The sequence below is a fragment of the Cinclus cinclus genome, chromosome 9 (assembly GCF_963662255.1).
Source record: "Cinclus cinclus chromosome 9, bCinCin1.1, whole genome shotgun sequence".
Lineage (NCBI taxonomy): Eukaryota > Metazoa > Chordata > Aves > Passeriformes > Cinclidae > Cinclus > Cinclus cinclus.
In genome coordinates this window covers 29,182,411-29,199,187 of record NC_085054.1, presented here as the reverse complement: position 1 = coordinate 29,199,187, position 16,777 = coordinate 29,182,411, and the positions used below count along the sequence as shown (strand labels likewise).

General features: G+C 37.6%; 1 protein-coding gene across 1 annotated transcript in view; it reads left to right on the top strand.

Annotated features, from left to right (window-relative positions):
• The window catches only part of BAZ2B (bromodomain adjacent to zinc finger domain 2B), a 63,361-nt gene that overhangs the window by 29,323 nt on the left and 17,261 nt on the right, over positions 1-16,777 (top strand). The window contains exons 14-23 of the mRNA XM_062498006.1: positions 1,643-1,708; positions 2,432-2,497; positions 3,144-3,188; positions 3,440-3,466; positions 4,657-4,722; positions 7,179-7,319; positions 8,063-8,317; positions 9,076-9,290; positions 11,219-11,293; positions 16,428-16,671. Coding sequence (XP_062353990.1) covers positions 1,643-1,708; positions 2,432-2,497; positions 3,144-3,188; positions 3,440-3,466; positions 4,657-4,722; positions 7,179-7,319; positions 8,063-8,317; positions 9,076-9,290; positions 11,219-11,293; positions 16,428-16,671 — 1,200 coding nt within the window. The remainder of the gene's footprint in view (positions 1-1,642; positions 1,709-2,431; positions 2,498-3,143; positions 3,189-3,439; positions 3,467-4,656; positions 4,723-7,178; positions 7,320-8,062; positions 8,318-9,075; positions 9,291-11,218; positions 11,294-16,427; positions 16,672-16,777) is intronic.

The window sequence follows — 16,777 nt, the reverse complement described above, 5'->3', positions numbered from 1 at the left end:
CTGAAAAGTTTGTTCTGTATTAACTCTAACCTTTATGGAGTTGAGAGGGTGAAGCACATGCTTTCAACTTTCCATGGTTTTGTTTTAAAGTATAATGGGGGATAATAGAGATTTGAGGTCCATGCTGTGAGCTTCACAGGGTGGAAAAAGTTCAGCACTGTCTGAACAAGGCCTCTGAATTAATTTTCGTGATAAGGTTGTATTATATTGGACTTCTCAGCAGTTTAAGGAGCTGGTAAGACTTCATGGATTGGAGCACTGTTTGTCAGAAAACTTTGTATGCCTTTCTCATCTGTGATTGCTCTTTTACTGTTAAATATTTTAGATTATCTTTCCTTAGAAACTTGGTTTTGGTTTTAGTTGTTTTTTTTGTATATATAAATTACATACATCACTATATGTTCTCCAGACAGTAAAATTTTAGAGTGGTCCATGTTCTAAGAGTCTCAGGCCAGCTCACAAGAAAACAAGGTGTTCTGTACTGATGGGCTTTACCCTCACTGTTGGGAAAGCATCTGCTGTTCCTGAGAAGTTCCTTGAGCTCCTTTTCAAGTTTCTGGTCTAGGCCTCCCCCTGCAAGAAGGGCTATTCCATGGTCTGGGTTTTGGTATTAAAACTTTAGAGCAAGTCCAGTGTGCACTTTTCTTCAAAATGGTCCTTCCTAGTCACTGTGGCTCAGTCAGCTCTTTTGAGATGATAAAATCTCAAACAATGTGCTAGTGAATTTTAAATAGCGAGTTTAACAGACAAACCTAGATAGCACAGGTAGCGTGAAATAATTTGCAATGATTGCATATCTCAATCAATGTGATAAGCCTTTGTTCAGATTTTAGGAGCTAATTCATCAAGAAGAATTAATTAGAATATTGTTGCCCAGTAGCTATCTCTGGAGTGCATAACTTGGTCATTTTCTTCTCACCATGATGAAATAGACTTAAATGTGTTGTAGCACCCATGGTTCCTGTTCCAATTACTTCTTTTGTTACAGCATGTATACAATTCCATCCCCTGAACTACATATTAAGGCTTCCAAAATTAGCATCAATTACCTGAGTGCTTTAAAAGTCTGGAGAAACTGAAGTGTACTTAACTGAGCACGTTAGCTAGGTTGCATGTGGCTGAGTGTTCCTGGCTGACAGAGCACAGGCTTTGGGTTTTGCTGAGCTCAGCTCTGTGTGCTGCCCGTGGGACTGTAATGGCCTGAGAGAGGCTGCAGGAGCTGAGGCACAAACAGTGCTTGGACAGATCTCGCTCTTTCTTGGTCAGGGAGATCACTTCAGAGCATCATGTATCTCATGGCGTAGCTCACCCTTCTGTTCATTCCTAACTAGGTCCACCATTGTCAGCTGGAATTTGAATGCTTTAGCTTCCTTACTTGGTCATTAATCCGGTCCTCCTGAAGGTATTAAAAAAACTTTTGACAACTTACACATGAGCACCTATGCATAACTAGGTGTGGCTTCCTTCAGGGTTATACCAGACATCAAATACTAGTAAAATTTCTAAACATATGGGAACAGTTGACTAAAATGGGTGAAACTCAGTAACAAAAAAAGTATGTGTAAGTTTTGTCATTTTTCAAGTGTAAAAATAAATTTCCTTTATATATTTTTTTAAAATAATAACTTTCTTACCCTTGTAGGAAAAAATAAAGCGAATCCAGCAAATTAGAATGGAGAAAGAACTTCGAGCTCAGCAAATTTTAGAGGTAAAAATAATGGCTCTAATGTAATTTTTCTGTTGCCATTTTAAAGAATGCTGTATTTTTCAGTCACACATAGTTAAGCATGGGACTAAGTATAGCAGCTCTAATGGCCTTGATTTCCAAAGGCCAGTTCAAAAATGTGTCTTAAATTAGTTTTCTTTTAAGATCAACATTAACTGTGATCCATAATCTTACAAGTATTCACAGTTGCGCTCACGGTTTTCTATCAGAATAGTCTTGTGTGTATTTAAGTTAACAGCAGAGCAATTCCTTTGCTAGAGAACAAGTTTGCTGTAGTAGGATATTGAAACAATATAACGCTCTGCTCTATAAGAAGTGTAGTGGGTTTAAAAGTACTGTGTCTGTATTAGAGTATACTCTACAGGTTTACTGGTGTACTAGCAAAGATGGATTGCTAGTTTTCAAGTCTCCATTGACATAAAAATTAATAGTAATCTCTTTGCCACTTACATTGTTTCTGTGTGTACTTGCTTTCTTAAAATAGCCAGGTGAAGCAATTTTGAGTGGGACTTGAAATTCTGGTTTAATTTTTATAAAGTAACTGAAATGTCTATTGATTGATCATGAAAGTTGCATCAGAGATTTCTTGCAATGTATGCAATAAGTGATAATGTTCTTAACTTTTAAAGGTACATAACTTTGCTTCTAGTCAGATTATTTTCAAGTTGTGATGGTGCTGTTGTGTGACCTGTTTTGCATGCACAGGCGAAAAAGAAAAAGAAGGAAGAAGCAGCAAATGCCAAATTATTGGAAGCGGAAAAACGAATAAAGGTTAGTTTGGATGAGCTCCAAAAACAAGAATTGTGTTATTGTACCTAATGTATGTTGATGGTTAAAAGCAATAAATTCGGGAGGCTATCAGTATGAAGTTGTAATGAAGCTGTACATAGAGACAGCAAATAATAACATGTATGTGTGGTTATAAAAAGGCATGAAGCATATGCAGAGGAGTTTGTGTATGTGTGACATACACACATAAATATATAGACAGTGTTTATGTGCCATTACCATGGTTTGCAGAAGAAAATGTTGATGCAGTAATATTATTCACAATATTCTTCTAAGCACATGATATCGAAAAACTATGTTGTTTCTCAGCAAGCATTGTCTTTTCCAGCCTGTAATGCATGCAAGACTACAGAACTCCTTTACAAATACTGGAGGATTGTGTGTGTGTGTGTGTGTGTGTGTGTGTGTGTGTGTGTGTGTATAAGTACTTTTATTGCTGCTTCAGCATTCTAGATGTGTTCTAATGGGGAACTCCCCACTCACCAGACTTACTGTGATGTGTGCTGTGTGTACTTCTCTCTAAGTTAGAATTTAACTCAGGTGTGCTGTTTTAGTGTGGCAGAACTGTGCAATTTGGTAAGAAAATTTTGATTGATATTTTAAATACACTTTTGTTCTTTTCTTGAAGGAGAAAGAGATGAGAAGGCAGCAGGCTGTTCTTCTGAAGCACCAGGTTGGTATAAGTTCGATTGACCACACAGACAGAATGCCAATTGTCAGCTACTACTTTCAGTTGTATGAGGGGGGTGGAATCCTCAAAACAGGCCCTTTTTAAACTTCTGGGTTTGATTCCTGCACAGATTTTCTTTTGCCTTACGATTTTTTTTGCTTTGCTTTGGTATTGGGGTCTTTTGGGGGATTATAAATTGGTTTTATGACTTTGTGATTTCTGTCTCATAATGTTGTGCCAACTCTTTCTACCAGGAGTTGGAGAGGCATAGACTAGATATGGTATGGGTATGTTTATTTTTGTACATCTAACACCGCATTGTGATTTGGTTGTGATATGGTTGTCATAGCAATGCATAAAGTGTAGCACTGGCTGCTGTCATATTACATACTGCTGCATGGCTTTACAGCACAGTGCATTGCATACATCTGCTTGTCTTGTCTGTTAAGGAAAAAAAGACATGTCTTGAACATGTGTATATATTGAATGTGGCAATAACTAAATGTAGTTTTTAATCAGGGATCTATGTTACTGATGTCCAAGTAAAAATTTGATTAGTATATAAAATCAGGGATTGATGCAAAATTAATAGGTAGTCACGTGGATGATCTCTGCAAGTCTTCTCCCTTTCAGTGGGAATGAATCCAGATATTTTAAATATAATTTGAATTAACCTGTTTTAGAAATCAGGGTGATGTCTCCCCCCCTTGTAAGACACTGAGGAAATTAGGTTTCAGCTGGTGATAAATACGTAATGTTAGAAGTATGCAATGAAATACTAGAATGTAGTCCTAACCTCACCAAATCAGATGATAAAATTCCTATAGCCTTTACTGGGGCCAAGATTTGTTGTCCAGCTGTTAAGGCAAAACCCCTGTACTTAGTGCCCTAGAATACTGCTCCTTAATGCATTTGAAGCTACTGACATCATTTACTGAGGGATAGGCATCAGTAAATGCAAGTGTTGTTGCGTACATATATGCACCACCACTGGCTTGATCAAAAGTGATCTAGAGCTGATAAAATCAATCACGTTAATTTGTTGCTTGGTTACAAAAATATTAATATTTGCAGTGTTTGGAAAAAAACAGTTTAAAATTTCTGTTGAATTGGCTATTGAAGAAGTAAATTGCAAGTTCCGTCATAGCAGATGTAAGGTAACTGACCTGTTCCAGCCAACCATTATGCTTTTTGTTCTGCCAGCTTATGAAGGAGCATCACAACTGACCATAAGTAAATCTGTATGCTTCTTTTTTACACTGTCTCCATGTTCATTGCTTTACCTTTTTGCTTTTGATTGTTCTTGTATTTGCTTTCTAAACCTGAACTAAAACATGCACAGACTTGGCCATTCTTGTCCTATATTTAGTATTTACTGTGACTTGTCTATTAATGCTAAATTTGTTACTCAGCTTTTTTACTGATTTGAAAATGTGGTTTAGTTTGGTTCTAATATTACTTGCTTCAATAGGAACGAGAACGGAGAAGACAACATATGATGCTTATGAAAGCCATGGAAGCACGTAAAAAGGCAGAAGTGAGTATTAACCTCTGAAAGTTTGAAGTTTTCATGGTCTCATTCTGCAGTCATCTGTAGAAGAGCAGTGTCTTTTTACGTTATGTATAGTTTAATTTGTGTACGTTGCAGCAGCAGGACAAGAAGCATTAGGCACAAATTGAAATACAGGAAATTCTGTTTTAACTTGAAAAAACCTTTTGTTTTTGAAAAAACTTGGAGGGAGATGGTTGATCACTGGCACAGATTGCTGAGTTTTGAGAGTTCTGGATGTTTTTGAGAGGAAACATAAGTAAAGTACAAAACCTCCCAATTACTAATTTACTTTTTGTTTTACTTTTTATCTATTTCTGTATCCTGAGACTTTTGTAAATAAAGTGCAGGTAATGAAGATACTGAAATAAGATAACCATCATTATTACAAGTAGTTGTTAAGGAAATTGTTAAAACTTTTCTCTGGGCTGTATTTACAAATTTCAGTAAAAGTGACTGACCAAATCCAAGAAAAACTGAATAATGCTTCAGTGCAAGGAAATAGAGGAAGATGATATGCTAAGCACCCATTGTACTGTTGAAAGTCAGAATCCCAAACGAAACGGTCATTTAGTCTAATCCACTAACTATGAATATCTAACTATATTCTTATTCTAATAGAAATAGAACAGTGTCAATTTCAACCAGTAAAAGTAAACTTTAAATAGATTTATGAAATGTAGTGCAGCTAAAGTTTTTGTTTTTAATCATAACTGTAAATTACTGTGTTGCCACATAAATATCCATATATACCTCTCTTTTCTCCTGTCACAGAGTGTTTCAAATTGGCAAAAACAAGTTGTAGGTAATGCCAGTTGGCCTTGAGACAGTGACAAAGGCTAAGATAAAAGGCAATAAACTGTTTTCAAAAAGCAAATCAGAGGGCATTTCCCATTTTAAAATCAAGTTAGGGATGTAGCGTGCTGCTTTAATGTATTGTGATGTTTCCATACAAGATGTCTCTTATGAATTCAGTGTAGATGAAGAGGCCCTGCAGTGGCAGTACAGAGGATGCTTACATAGCTGTAGAGCAGCAAGCAGGTGGGCAGATGGGTAGTTCTGAATGTCACTGCTTTTTTTCCTGCCAGTGTACATTTACTGCTCCAAACATGTTCTTTGTGTCTAATGTGAAACTCGATCTTTCATAAAATCCACTAAAGACTGTAGTAGTAGAAGTCATCATATCTGTGCACTCACAGTGGTTATCCACAGGTGTCACTGGTGGTCTGGTAATGCTCTGTATAGAATCAAAAAGAAAAATAGAAAGTCATGGGGGCTGCCAGAGCTCTACAGAGAAGTCAGTGGTTAACCTACAAGTGCAGCTGAACCCTGATTTAGTATTGCCCATTCTCCCATTGTTGCAAAATACGGTGGTAGTAAATGGAGGAGACTGGAGTGACCTCTTAAACTAACAGAATAGTAGGGAGTGCTTCTGAGTAACGGGAAGCATCTTGGCTTGGTTCTTTAGCCCTTCTGTGCCCACAGGTGAAAAGCACATACAGCATCTTCAACTTTGTATTGTATCAGGTTCTTGAGTGGTGGCGCACACACACACACGTGTGCATGATTCTGTGCTCTGAACAGGTGGTGTTGATATGTGGCAGATTCCATACATTTTACATTCGATTGCGGTTGCACCTGAGGTGTATGGGGAGTTGTGTCATCAGGACAGTGAATTGGTGTTGAACATGTGGCGCAGAGCCCCTGGCACTGAGGGTGGGAAAGGCCATGAGAGCTCCAGGTTCAGAGTCAGTCTCAGCATGTTACAGACAGACTTGGTGTAGTATTGGTGTGACTCCACTGTGGAGGGTATTGAAGAAACTAATAATAGATTCTTGGCTTCTCACTTGATGATCTGTGTGTTCTTGTTGTGCATATAAGACATAAAGGACAACATAATCAGTTTCAGGTTGCATGCAAAGTGTGTGGTAATTCAAGGCCAGAAGCTACCTCTGTTTGAAAAGATCAGTTGTGTTTTATAAGGTATTCCAGTTTACATATCTACATATCTAATTTATGTATTATTGGACTTTTTAAACCATGTATTGTTCAGAGATGTTTCTTGAGTGGTCTCTGCTGTAGCAGGTGCAGATTAACAATACTGGGTTGTAAGCAGAGTTTTTAAAATCAGATGCCTTGCATAAAATACTTTGCTGTATTTTCACTCGGTTATCTTTCTTAAATGGTACTTCGAAGAGTTTTTCTGTGCGAACATACTTGTAATCTGTGTCTACGTGGACAGAAGAGAAAAAAGTGAATCTTAGATTGCCTTACAAATTCAGTGATTTTGTTCTAGCTTTCCCCTCCCCTTTATTTTAATGCAGGTTCCTTAATTGATATGGTGATTATTGAGGTTACAGAAAAAGTCCTTTTCAAATTCTTTGATTGTTCCTTTGTAAGTTTAATATATGGGGTTTATTTTTTTCCCTTTTAATTATCTTAAGGAAAAAGAGCGGCTAAAGCAAGAGAAACGTGATGAAAAAAGATTAAATAAAGAACGTAAACTGGAACAGCGAAGACTGGAATTAGAAATGGCAAAGGAGCTAAAGAAGCCCAATGAAGATATGTGCTTGGCAGACCAGAAGGTGATCGCAGCAACATAGACTTACTTTCTTACTTCTTGTTTATTTTACAATTGTGTCAATAACTTTTTTCTTGCAGCCACACTTAAAGCATTCAAGTTTTAATTGAGGCAATTAGAGAAATATTTGAAATGCATACAAATACAAAATACTGGAACACAACACAGTAGTGTATGTTTAGTTAATTAAACGCTTTTTGTTTAAAAGACGCCTGCTTCCCAAAAAGCATGATTGCTTCAAACAAATTCTTTACTCAAATTGTTTTTACATCAGGAATATGCATCATGTCTCAGTACACAGGCACTAAATCATCATCTAGAGAACTCTCACAAGCTGTTGCTCAAAAAAAATTACTCTCCCAATCTTCCAAGTTCTTAGTTCTTGCCTGTAAGGACTTGACAAAGCTTGGGTTCAAAGTCTTTGTTCCTGAGAAATCCCTTCCCTTTTTCCCCTAAATAATTTTTACACCACGTTTACAGTAATTTGGCTCAGAATTGATCCTTACAGTGTCTCCTGGCCAAAAGAGAAGTGTTTCTTAATCTCTTGCCTTCTATAATTTGTGAAAAGTTAAAACATGTTTTAGCATTAAATGGACAAGGGATGTAGGTTCCCTATCTCCTGTACCTTCCAGCATTGTCATGCTGAAGGTCAGAAGGAAGTGTTAATCAATTTTCCCAGCTGTTATAAAAAAAAAATATTCTTTTGAAATACTACTGAATCTTTCACTTTTTTTCTTTACTTTCCAGCCTTTCCCAGAGTTGCCTCGCATCCCAGGCCTCATTCTTGATGGAGGCACGTTTTCGGATTGTCTCATGGTAGTGCAGTTCCTGCGTAACTTCGGTAAAGTTCTGGGCTTTGATGTGACCGTAGATGTTCCGTCCCTGAGTGTTCTTCAAGAGGGTTTGCTCAACATAGGGGACAGCATGGGAGAAGTACAGGACTTGCTTGTGAAACTTGTCTCTGCAGCTGTGTGCGATCCTGGACTTGGTACAGGATACAAGGTAAAAAGGGAATATCCATAGTAAACACCTTGTATATACAAATGCATTCTTCATAATGTGTCTCTGACACCTCTCATACGGATTTCCATTCTCTTTCCTAATTCTTTTCCGCAGTGTCACAGTTCTGATACTGCTCCATAACCCTGTGTCCCATCAGCCTTCCCATTTTCCAGACATGATGTGTTTCTGTTCATTTTCTCTACACACAAACACACATCCCATTTTTATTTGGATCTTCTGCAGGGCACTGTCACATCTGTGGCCATGTCTTTTAACTCCTTTCCGTCCATTCCTTTGTGTTCTTACCCTCATTTACATTCTCAGTGAATCTTGTTACTTCTTTCCCTAAGGTCTTCTGTCAAGGTCACGTCATCAAAACCCCAATTCATGAGTGAGTGACTTTCTTACTGGCCCTCTTTTTCAAGCCAGTACAGTTTTCTTCCATTCTAGAGCTCTTCATAGAACCATTTACAAAGCAGTATTCATCAGTTTCCAGTTAGGCCATGCCTTTTTACATGTAATCCATTTAATTATTACTAATACTAACTCTGTTTTTAAAAACTTAGAGGTGAAGACATTCTAATATGTTACTGTATTTAAGATTTGCATTTGAATAGTTTCAAAGAATAATCATGTTTGAAGTCCTTATGTAAAAATGCAAACAAACCCTTAGATCTTCTATAAACAATGCAGCCTACAAAGGAAAACAGTATTTTTTAAACATGATTGTTTAAATGAAATGTCTTTGTTCTTTTTAGGCTAAAACTATTCTTGGGGAACACTTACTGAATGTTGGTATGAATCGGGATAATGTGTCTGAGATTCTGCAGATTTTCATGGAGGCTCATTGTGGACAAACAGAACTGACAGAGAGCTTGAAGACAAAAGCTTTTCAGGCACATTCTCCAGCTCAGAAAGCATCAGTACTTGCTTTTCTGGTCAATGAGTTAGCATGCAGCAAAAGTGTAGTAAGGTAAGATTTTTCCCAAACAGGTGTGTAAAAATAAAATCAGAAAAATTGTTTAGTTCAGAAATACTGTGTATTCACTATTCTGTTACAGGAGTACTACTTATGTTCTTTTTATGATGAAAGCTGAAATTGGTTGAGTTACTACTTCTTACCTTTATGTACTGTTGATATGATGGAAGAATAGAACTTTTCTATGTTTGGTCTGTAATTTTGTTTTCTAAACTTGAACCAAAATTTCCCTAGCAATTTTTGGCATTAAAGATGAGGTTGATTGCGAAGAAATTTACTAGGTATTCTAGGGAATAATTTAGAAGAGTTGTTCAAGGCTTCTGCAGTACACTGTTTTCCCTTTTTTCCTTTTGTTTTTGAAGATGTTTGTTGTGCAGAGACTTTTAGTAGGGTCTTAAGGTGAGGTGGCAGGTTTGATGTATCATCATATTCATTCAAGAAGATCTGTGTTGCATTTGTGGTCAGTAGTGTATAGCATTTTGTAGTTTTAAATTGCATCTATGTTCAACAACTTGTCAAAACCCACCAATGTGCAATAAAAAGTTAGGAAATGCCAATGTCTGGGAAACCTGTCCTTCCACAGAGTAAAGGCATTCATCACCTAATGGAGTGCTGCTTTGTTTCCTGGTGTATTCTGCTGGGTTTGGTACTCTGTGCTGCAAAAGTTAACCAGGGCTGTGTTAGGCAGGAATGGAAGAGACACTTCAGGTTTTCCAAAGCTGAAAAATAGCAGAAGTGGGCAGTACAAGTGCTGTGCATCAGCTGCTCAAGAAGGTTCATGTGTATCAGTCAAATTCATCATAGAAAAAAAAGCTTCCTCTTGTTGCAGTTGACTCTTAGGTCCTATTTGTAGAAATGATCACTCAGAACTTGAGTTTCTGTATTTTGATCACAGAAACAACTGAAAGTGCTGAATTGTTGAGGCCGGGATGTCTCATCAGTGGGCGCACAGACGGGACTGCAGCAAAGCCCTTTTTTTGGTTCTTCAGTTTCTGCTGGAAACTGAAGCAAGTTCAGTTTCTTCACTGGAAAGTGAATGTTGGATTGTAGATCCCAGGGATCCTAGGTTGTAACTTTTTGTTGTGTCCCCTGCCCAGTTGTTGTTGTTGGACAGGGGAAAGTTCCAAGGTTTGTGAGTGCTGGCCTTTCAGGCGCTTAGCTTCTCACAGAAACCTGTAGTTTCCAGCCGGCATGAAAAGACTGGGAGAGCAGCTCAGACTTTTTCCACAGGCTTTATTGTCGTCCGTGAAGGGGTCAGGCTACAAATCCACAGATGGGGGATCACACATGTACTTTTATAGGGTTTGGGGGGATCACAAGTAAACCAGTGGAAAACAGGGTTAACACATTTTGGCCAACTACATTATCTTTCTTTGTTTGGGACAACCAATTATAAAGAACCAAACCTAACCAATAATATTCTAAAAAGATAAAAAGAAGACCTTGCATTTTTCTAGCATGAGTCATTCTAAACAAGTAGTTTTTCTTATCTCAAAGGAGATTCCTGGGGGCTGTCACAGGACTAATTGCAGAGGGATTCATCTCCTCTACACTAGGCAGAATGCCTCAGATGGATCAGTGGTAACCTTTCTCAGCACAGGGCTACATGCTTTGTGGCAAAGACATTTGGAGGCTTAAACCTGAACTAGAACTATGAAAAGAAATGTTGAATGCAGTGCTTCATGTAGAAAGAAAGCTGAGGCAATACTGGGGATAAAAACTGACATAGGTACAGCTGTGCTGTACAGTGTGCTACATTGGCATTCTTAGCATTGTGGTTTCCTAGCTTTAAAATTATTTATTTTTGAATTTTAATGATTTCTCCAAGACAAGTATTTGAAGGAAAAGTGTCTATATGTAAATGTCTGTCAGAAAAAAGATACATAAGTTCACATTTAATAAATTATTTTCATCTTTGACAGTGAAATTGATAAAAACATTGATTATATGTCAAACTTAAGGAGAGATAAATGGATGGTTGAAGGCAAACTTCGGAAGTAAGTTTCATTTCCTTAAATATTACAGTATTTTGCTTTTTTGCCTTTGTTCACATACACTGATATATAGGGAATTGGTTCTAAGCACAAAATCAGCTGTTGAAGTTACAGGTTTACCAAGAAATTAGTAATCAAACTGCTTAATCAAGACAGATGTGGATTTAGAATATTGCAACACCAGTCTTTTACAGTCTGTTAAAGATGAATGAGATTCAGAAGGTTAGTGTCGCTCAGAATTGGAGCAGAATCAAGTCTAATTTTGTATTCCTTGGAGGAAAGTCAAAAACTTTTTAATTGGAATATTAAAGGAGCCATAAAATTGCTATTGACATACTCAGTTTATTTGGACCTACCATAATTTCCAGTGTTCATTCTGAAAGGCATTTTAAGAGAACATGCTTTTCATACAACAATTGCCAATGGAATTTTGCTACTTTATGTTATCTTAGTGTTTCTCATCTGTCAATGTCATGTTGTTCCCTATAGCTAGGGATCGTATGTAGAATGCAAGCTTTGAGTTGTTTTTTTATTTTTTTTTTATATTTTTGTTTAAGGTAAAAATGGAACTTCTTAAGGGTTGTCAGTTTCATATTCACTGTTCTCCCATCCTACAAGACAAAATTCCATACAGCAACCATACTGACTCCAACTGTCAGGAAGCTGGACGGCATAAAGTTCATGAATCACAGGGGGTAAAAATGCATAGCCAGACTGCTTTATTTTTTCTTTGTCATCTTTACCTCTTGCTAGGAATGGTAAATCCTTTCTTAGTCCTTGCTTTAGGTACTTTTGTTTCTAATCTTATGTCTCCATTTTTTTCCCTTTAATGTATCTCAGAAGGAAGAAGGAAAGAAGTAAAGAAGAAGGACAAGAGGGAGGTAGAGGAAAAAATTAAATAAAATAATAAAAAGAAATTCTCTACTAATACTGCAAATCCAAGTCTGCACAGAGTTAATGTATTTTAATCATGAGGATAACCCAGATACTTTTTCCTGTCTTCATCTGTACCCCCTCTATGTTTTAAGAAGTTCTGATGTAGCCAACTTACCCATTAGCAAAATGGGACCCTTCCCTGTCCTTGTCTTCTTAGGACCTGCTTAATCTTTCTCTCCCTCCATCAAACTGTATGTACCTGTAGGTGTAGGATCTTCCATTTTCCTTATAATCTCTCATTTCTTCCCTGTTTAGTGAGTATCATACCCTGAAGTCCCAAGCTCTTCCTCCTTGCTTACAGTCATTTCCCTCTTTCTTGGTTTTTTTCCCCTCAGGTGTGGATTTTGGGTTCTAGTAGTGCTGTCCATATTTTTGAGTGCAAGTATTGCAGCGGAGCTCAGAAATGTTGCTCTTCTGCTTCTTTGAATTCACTGGGCTTGATTCCTCTCCCTCAATCTTTGATTCAAATTTTTTTTAATTTTCCGCTTTTACTGATGAATTCCAACAAGGTTCTGGAATAGCCTTCTTCAATCAATTTTAAACAATATTTTCTTCTTTATCATGTCAGTTGTGTTTTCCATACAGCCTTACAAGTGTTCTGGGGCTTCTCTGAAAAGAAATCTGTACACGTCAATCTTCTTTTTGCTGCTTCCAGACTTAATCCTTACATGCTATCTTTGCCATCCATTCACATCTTGGTCTAATTTTTAAGCATCCCTGTCTCAAACAATTTTGCATGGGAATACCTGGTTAGTGGAGTACTTGCTGTGTGGTCAGCAGCTGTGACCTCTTTTCTACAGACCTTTCTGTGCCACCCCTCTGGGAAGTGTGTAGGGGATTATTAACAGATGCTGAGGAATTGATTTATTTAATCTCAGCCTGCTTGGCCAGTGTTTGCTGTTGTTAGTCTTCAAACCACTGTGTCCAGGCTGGCTGCAAGTATGTCCAAGGAGGATGAGAAAAGATTCTGTCTGCATCACATGTGTACAGTGAAGGATTTTTTTTTTTCTCACTTTTTAATGTCATAAGCTTCTCAGCTGGGGAGGAGGGCAAAAACAAATACAAAAGCCTGTGCTTGACAGATGCAAATAAGCAACAGTAAAATCCCAGGCTGGAAGACTGAGTCATTGTATTTTGTTTTCAGGGATGTTTCCCTCTCACGCCTTTCCCCATTCTTCCCTCTTTTTTGCCTCCTTCCCTCGAAGATCTTAATAAGTGTAATATGTATGGTTGGAAATCGTGTTCTGAACTGCCTGGAGTGTTTCTGCTTAGCTGGTGGTCAGTGAGGGGTTGCATCTAATTCCTTCTCTGTCACATTTCGATGTGAATCTTGCTACTAATCTGTTTTTTTGATAAGGCACCTATCTCATCAACTCATCTTTCTTTGTGCTTTTTGTGTGACAGCTGTGGTCAGACTCTCACCTGAGATGATTCTGTGATTTATTTAATAAAAAAAAACCAACTAGATAATCAAAGTCTCAGCATCTCCTTTGCCATTACATGTCTTCTCTTTGGCATCTCTTTTGTAGCCAGATCAACATTAAACAGAATAAAAATGAAATACAGCCTCTTAAAGAATTAGGTAATAATGCAGTTTTTCACAGGACTTGAAACAAGTTTTTCACTGCAACAGTGTTCTTTTAACACGCCAGTGCTATGGTACGCTCTGTAAGTTAAGTTCTTATGGTATGCTTTGTAAGTATAAGTTAATTTCTATTGAATGAAACCATTTCAACTCTAAATGATGATGGTGTAACAAAAGCAGCGTCACTAAGGGGAGAAGTTACACCCTGAGTTTGGGTAGGAGATGCTACTGCTGATTTGCCAAACTGTCTTTTTTTGAGATGCAAGGTGAAGTGTATTAGAAGTATATTGAAAGTACAATGTTCAGAATTTCTTTGCTTTGGTACTACCTAATACTTACATGCAAAAATTACATGGAAGGCATGAAAACTAAGTCAGAAGGTGAATTTTCCTTCTGTGATCTAGTAAGCATTATAGATCAGATTAGAGCAGGCTTAAGTCAATCATTTGGTTCTCTGATGGGCAACTCACTCTTTTTATAGGCCAGTAGACTTCATAATTCTCTCAGCAGTTGCAGATACAGGCTTGGTCCATACCTAAAAGCGAGAAGGAACAGTTTCCTAAGTGACTGTTTTTTTCTCTCTGTGAGCCATATGTGTAGGTAGCAAAAGAAGAATCATGCTGCTTCTTGAACATTTTTAAAGTTATGCTGGTGTTGGTTTCTGCCTCTGTGCTACTTTGAGTAGGGACTGCTGCTGCCTTCTGCTTGTGGTGCTACCAGAGGAGAGCATCTTTGGTTTATTTGCATGCTTGATAACTTGCAGTATGTGGTGCAGTCTTCCTTTAGTGCTTGACAACATTGCATCTTTATTTTTGCTTTCAGCAAAAGTAGCCTTTTTTGTTTCTTCTGATTCCCTTTAGGTATATGAAAGCGCTGTTTGCAGATCATTGAACATTCACTTGCCAGCTTTATTACTGAATTGTCTTCAAGATTATCTTAGTGTATGTAAATTTTCTCTAAAATCATCCAGTGTTGCAGCAGTCAATCCAGTCATCGACTAGTGATTTTGGTAGTTATTTCCTGTGTATTGGCAGGAATTTCCAATTTACGTGCAGAGGCTTGAAGTTACCCTTGTAAAAAGGAAATTTGTTTTCTGAAAAACTTAATCAATAGCCTGAGTGGTATTGATGCTCAGTGAGACTGAGGGTTTTTGCACCATACTTGAAAATGGTATTTGCTTCCAAATTCAATGAAAGGCCTGAGGTTTTTGTTTTTTGTTTTTTTGGTTTTTTTTTTTTTTTTTAGAGATACTTTAAATCACTATAATAGGTAAACATCCATTTGATATGAGAAAAATAAATGTATAAAACTTTATATATTCTCCAGTGGATTAACCAGTGCATAAAAACCCAAAACAAAACAACAGCAACAACAAAACTACACCCAAAAAAATCCAAAGCCCAGCAGTTTTCAAGTCCCCTTGATGATTTCTTGGCTAACAGTCTTTTTCTAAAAAAAGCGCTGCTCCCAGTTGAACAGTGACACCTTCATTTCAGTCTGTGCTGTTGAGAACTGGCTCTGGTTAGCAGTGTTTTAGAAAGCTAGTCCATGTGTCAGTATTCCTTGGAGCCAGTACTTGGACAGCACTCATTCTACTTGTAGCCACTTGCTGTATGGAATATTGTTCTGTAGGATGGGAAGAGAGAGGAGTACGACAAGGAAAAATTACGTCCTGGTAATTGTGTTTGTCGTTACCGTTCTGCTTTTCCCATCCTACCTTCTTCAGTCATCTCTTACAAAATCTTTGTCTTTTCTACACGTTTATGAATCTCTTCTAAGTCAGTTGCGTTTTTGGTCTGCGTGATAAGTGACTGGTTCAGCCTGGCTATTTATACCTCCTGTGGTTCAGCATGTTTGCCTGCAAGCTCCCTGATAGGTGGAACTGTAATTTTTGCTGTGTGGAATCTTGTCTTATAGGGGTTTTATAGAAGAAGGAGGTCTACTACAACCATAATAACTGGTATGTAAGTTTCCCTTTTCTTTCATAAAAGGAAAAATGACAGTTTGAGTAATCTTTTGTAGTTGAGGTAACTAAATTCCCCAGAAAAAAAAGTATACCTTAGAATAAAAAGTTCAGCTAAAGGACGAAAGTCAAATAATATTTAAAGTTCTTAAAAATCTTTAAAAAGAAAAAAAAAAAAACAAAAAACCCAAGGTTTTCAACCTTGCTATTGCCATGCAGTGTATATAATTTCATACTTCCAAGTGAGGATTTTTGCCTTTTCCTCTGTGGGTCAGACACAGGTATTTTGCCATCATGTTCTTAAATGCATTAAATTAACGATAAATAAGTTGAAATGGTTCTTTCTTCTGTATCATCTTTCCTGACTTCTCAAAATCTCTCCTGTGTTTCATTTCTTCTGAACAGTTGCACAATAAAGTTGACCTGGGAGAAACAAAGTCTATCCAGAACAGAGTCACGAGTTGTAAGGGTTTTATAACCTCAGTTTTTCTTGTTGACTAGTGACAATAAGTATTGAGAAAATACACTGTCATGATAGATCAGAAGCTCTAATTTAAATCTGAAATTGATGATTTTCTTTCAATCTCAGGAAGACAGGTATGTTCACGCTACATACACAGTCCATCATTTCACTCTTTCTCATGTGTCCCAAGGCTTAGAATCATTCATGCCAAGAAAACTGGTAAGAGAGACGCTGCGGGTAGTGGGGACGGAGGCGAGGAGCCCCATTCCTTGGAGACCCCCACGCCCGGCCGCAAGCGCCGGCGGAAGGGAGGCGACAGCGACGACGACGACGACGACGATGATGACAGCGATGATCAGGCAGATGAGGATGATGAGGATGAAGAGGACAAAGATGATAAAAAAGGAAAGAAGGCAGAAGTTTGTGAGGATGAGGTGGGGAATTGTCAGTATAGTGAAACGTTATTTGCAAATAAGCTAAAACTTGCTTTCCTTCTGTTTGCTTGTAATATGGCACTGTTTCCCCAAAATGTTGCCATAA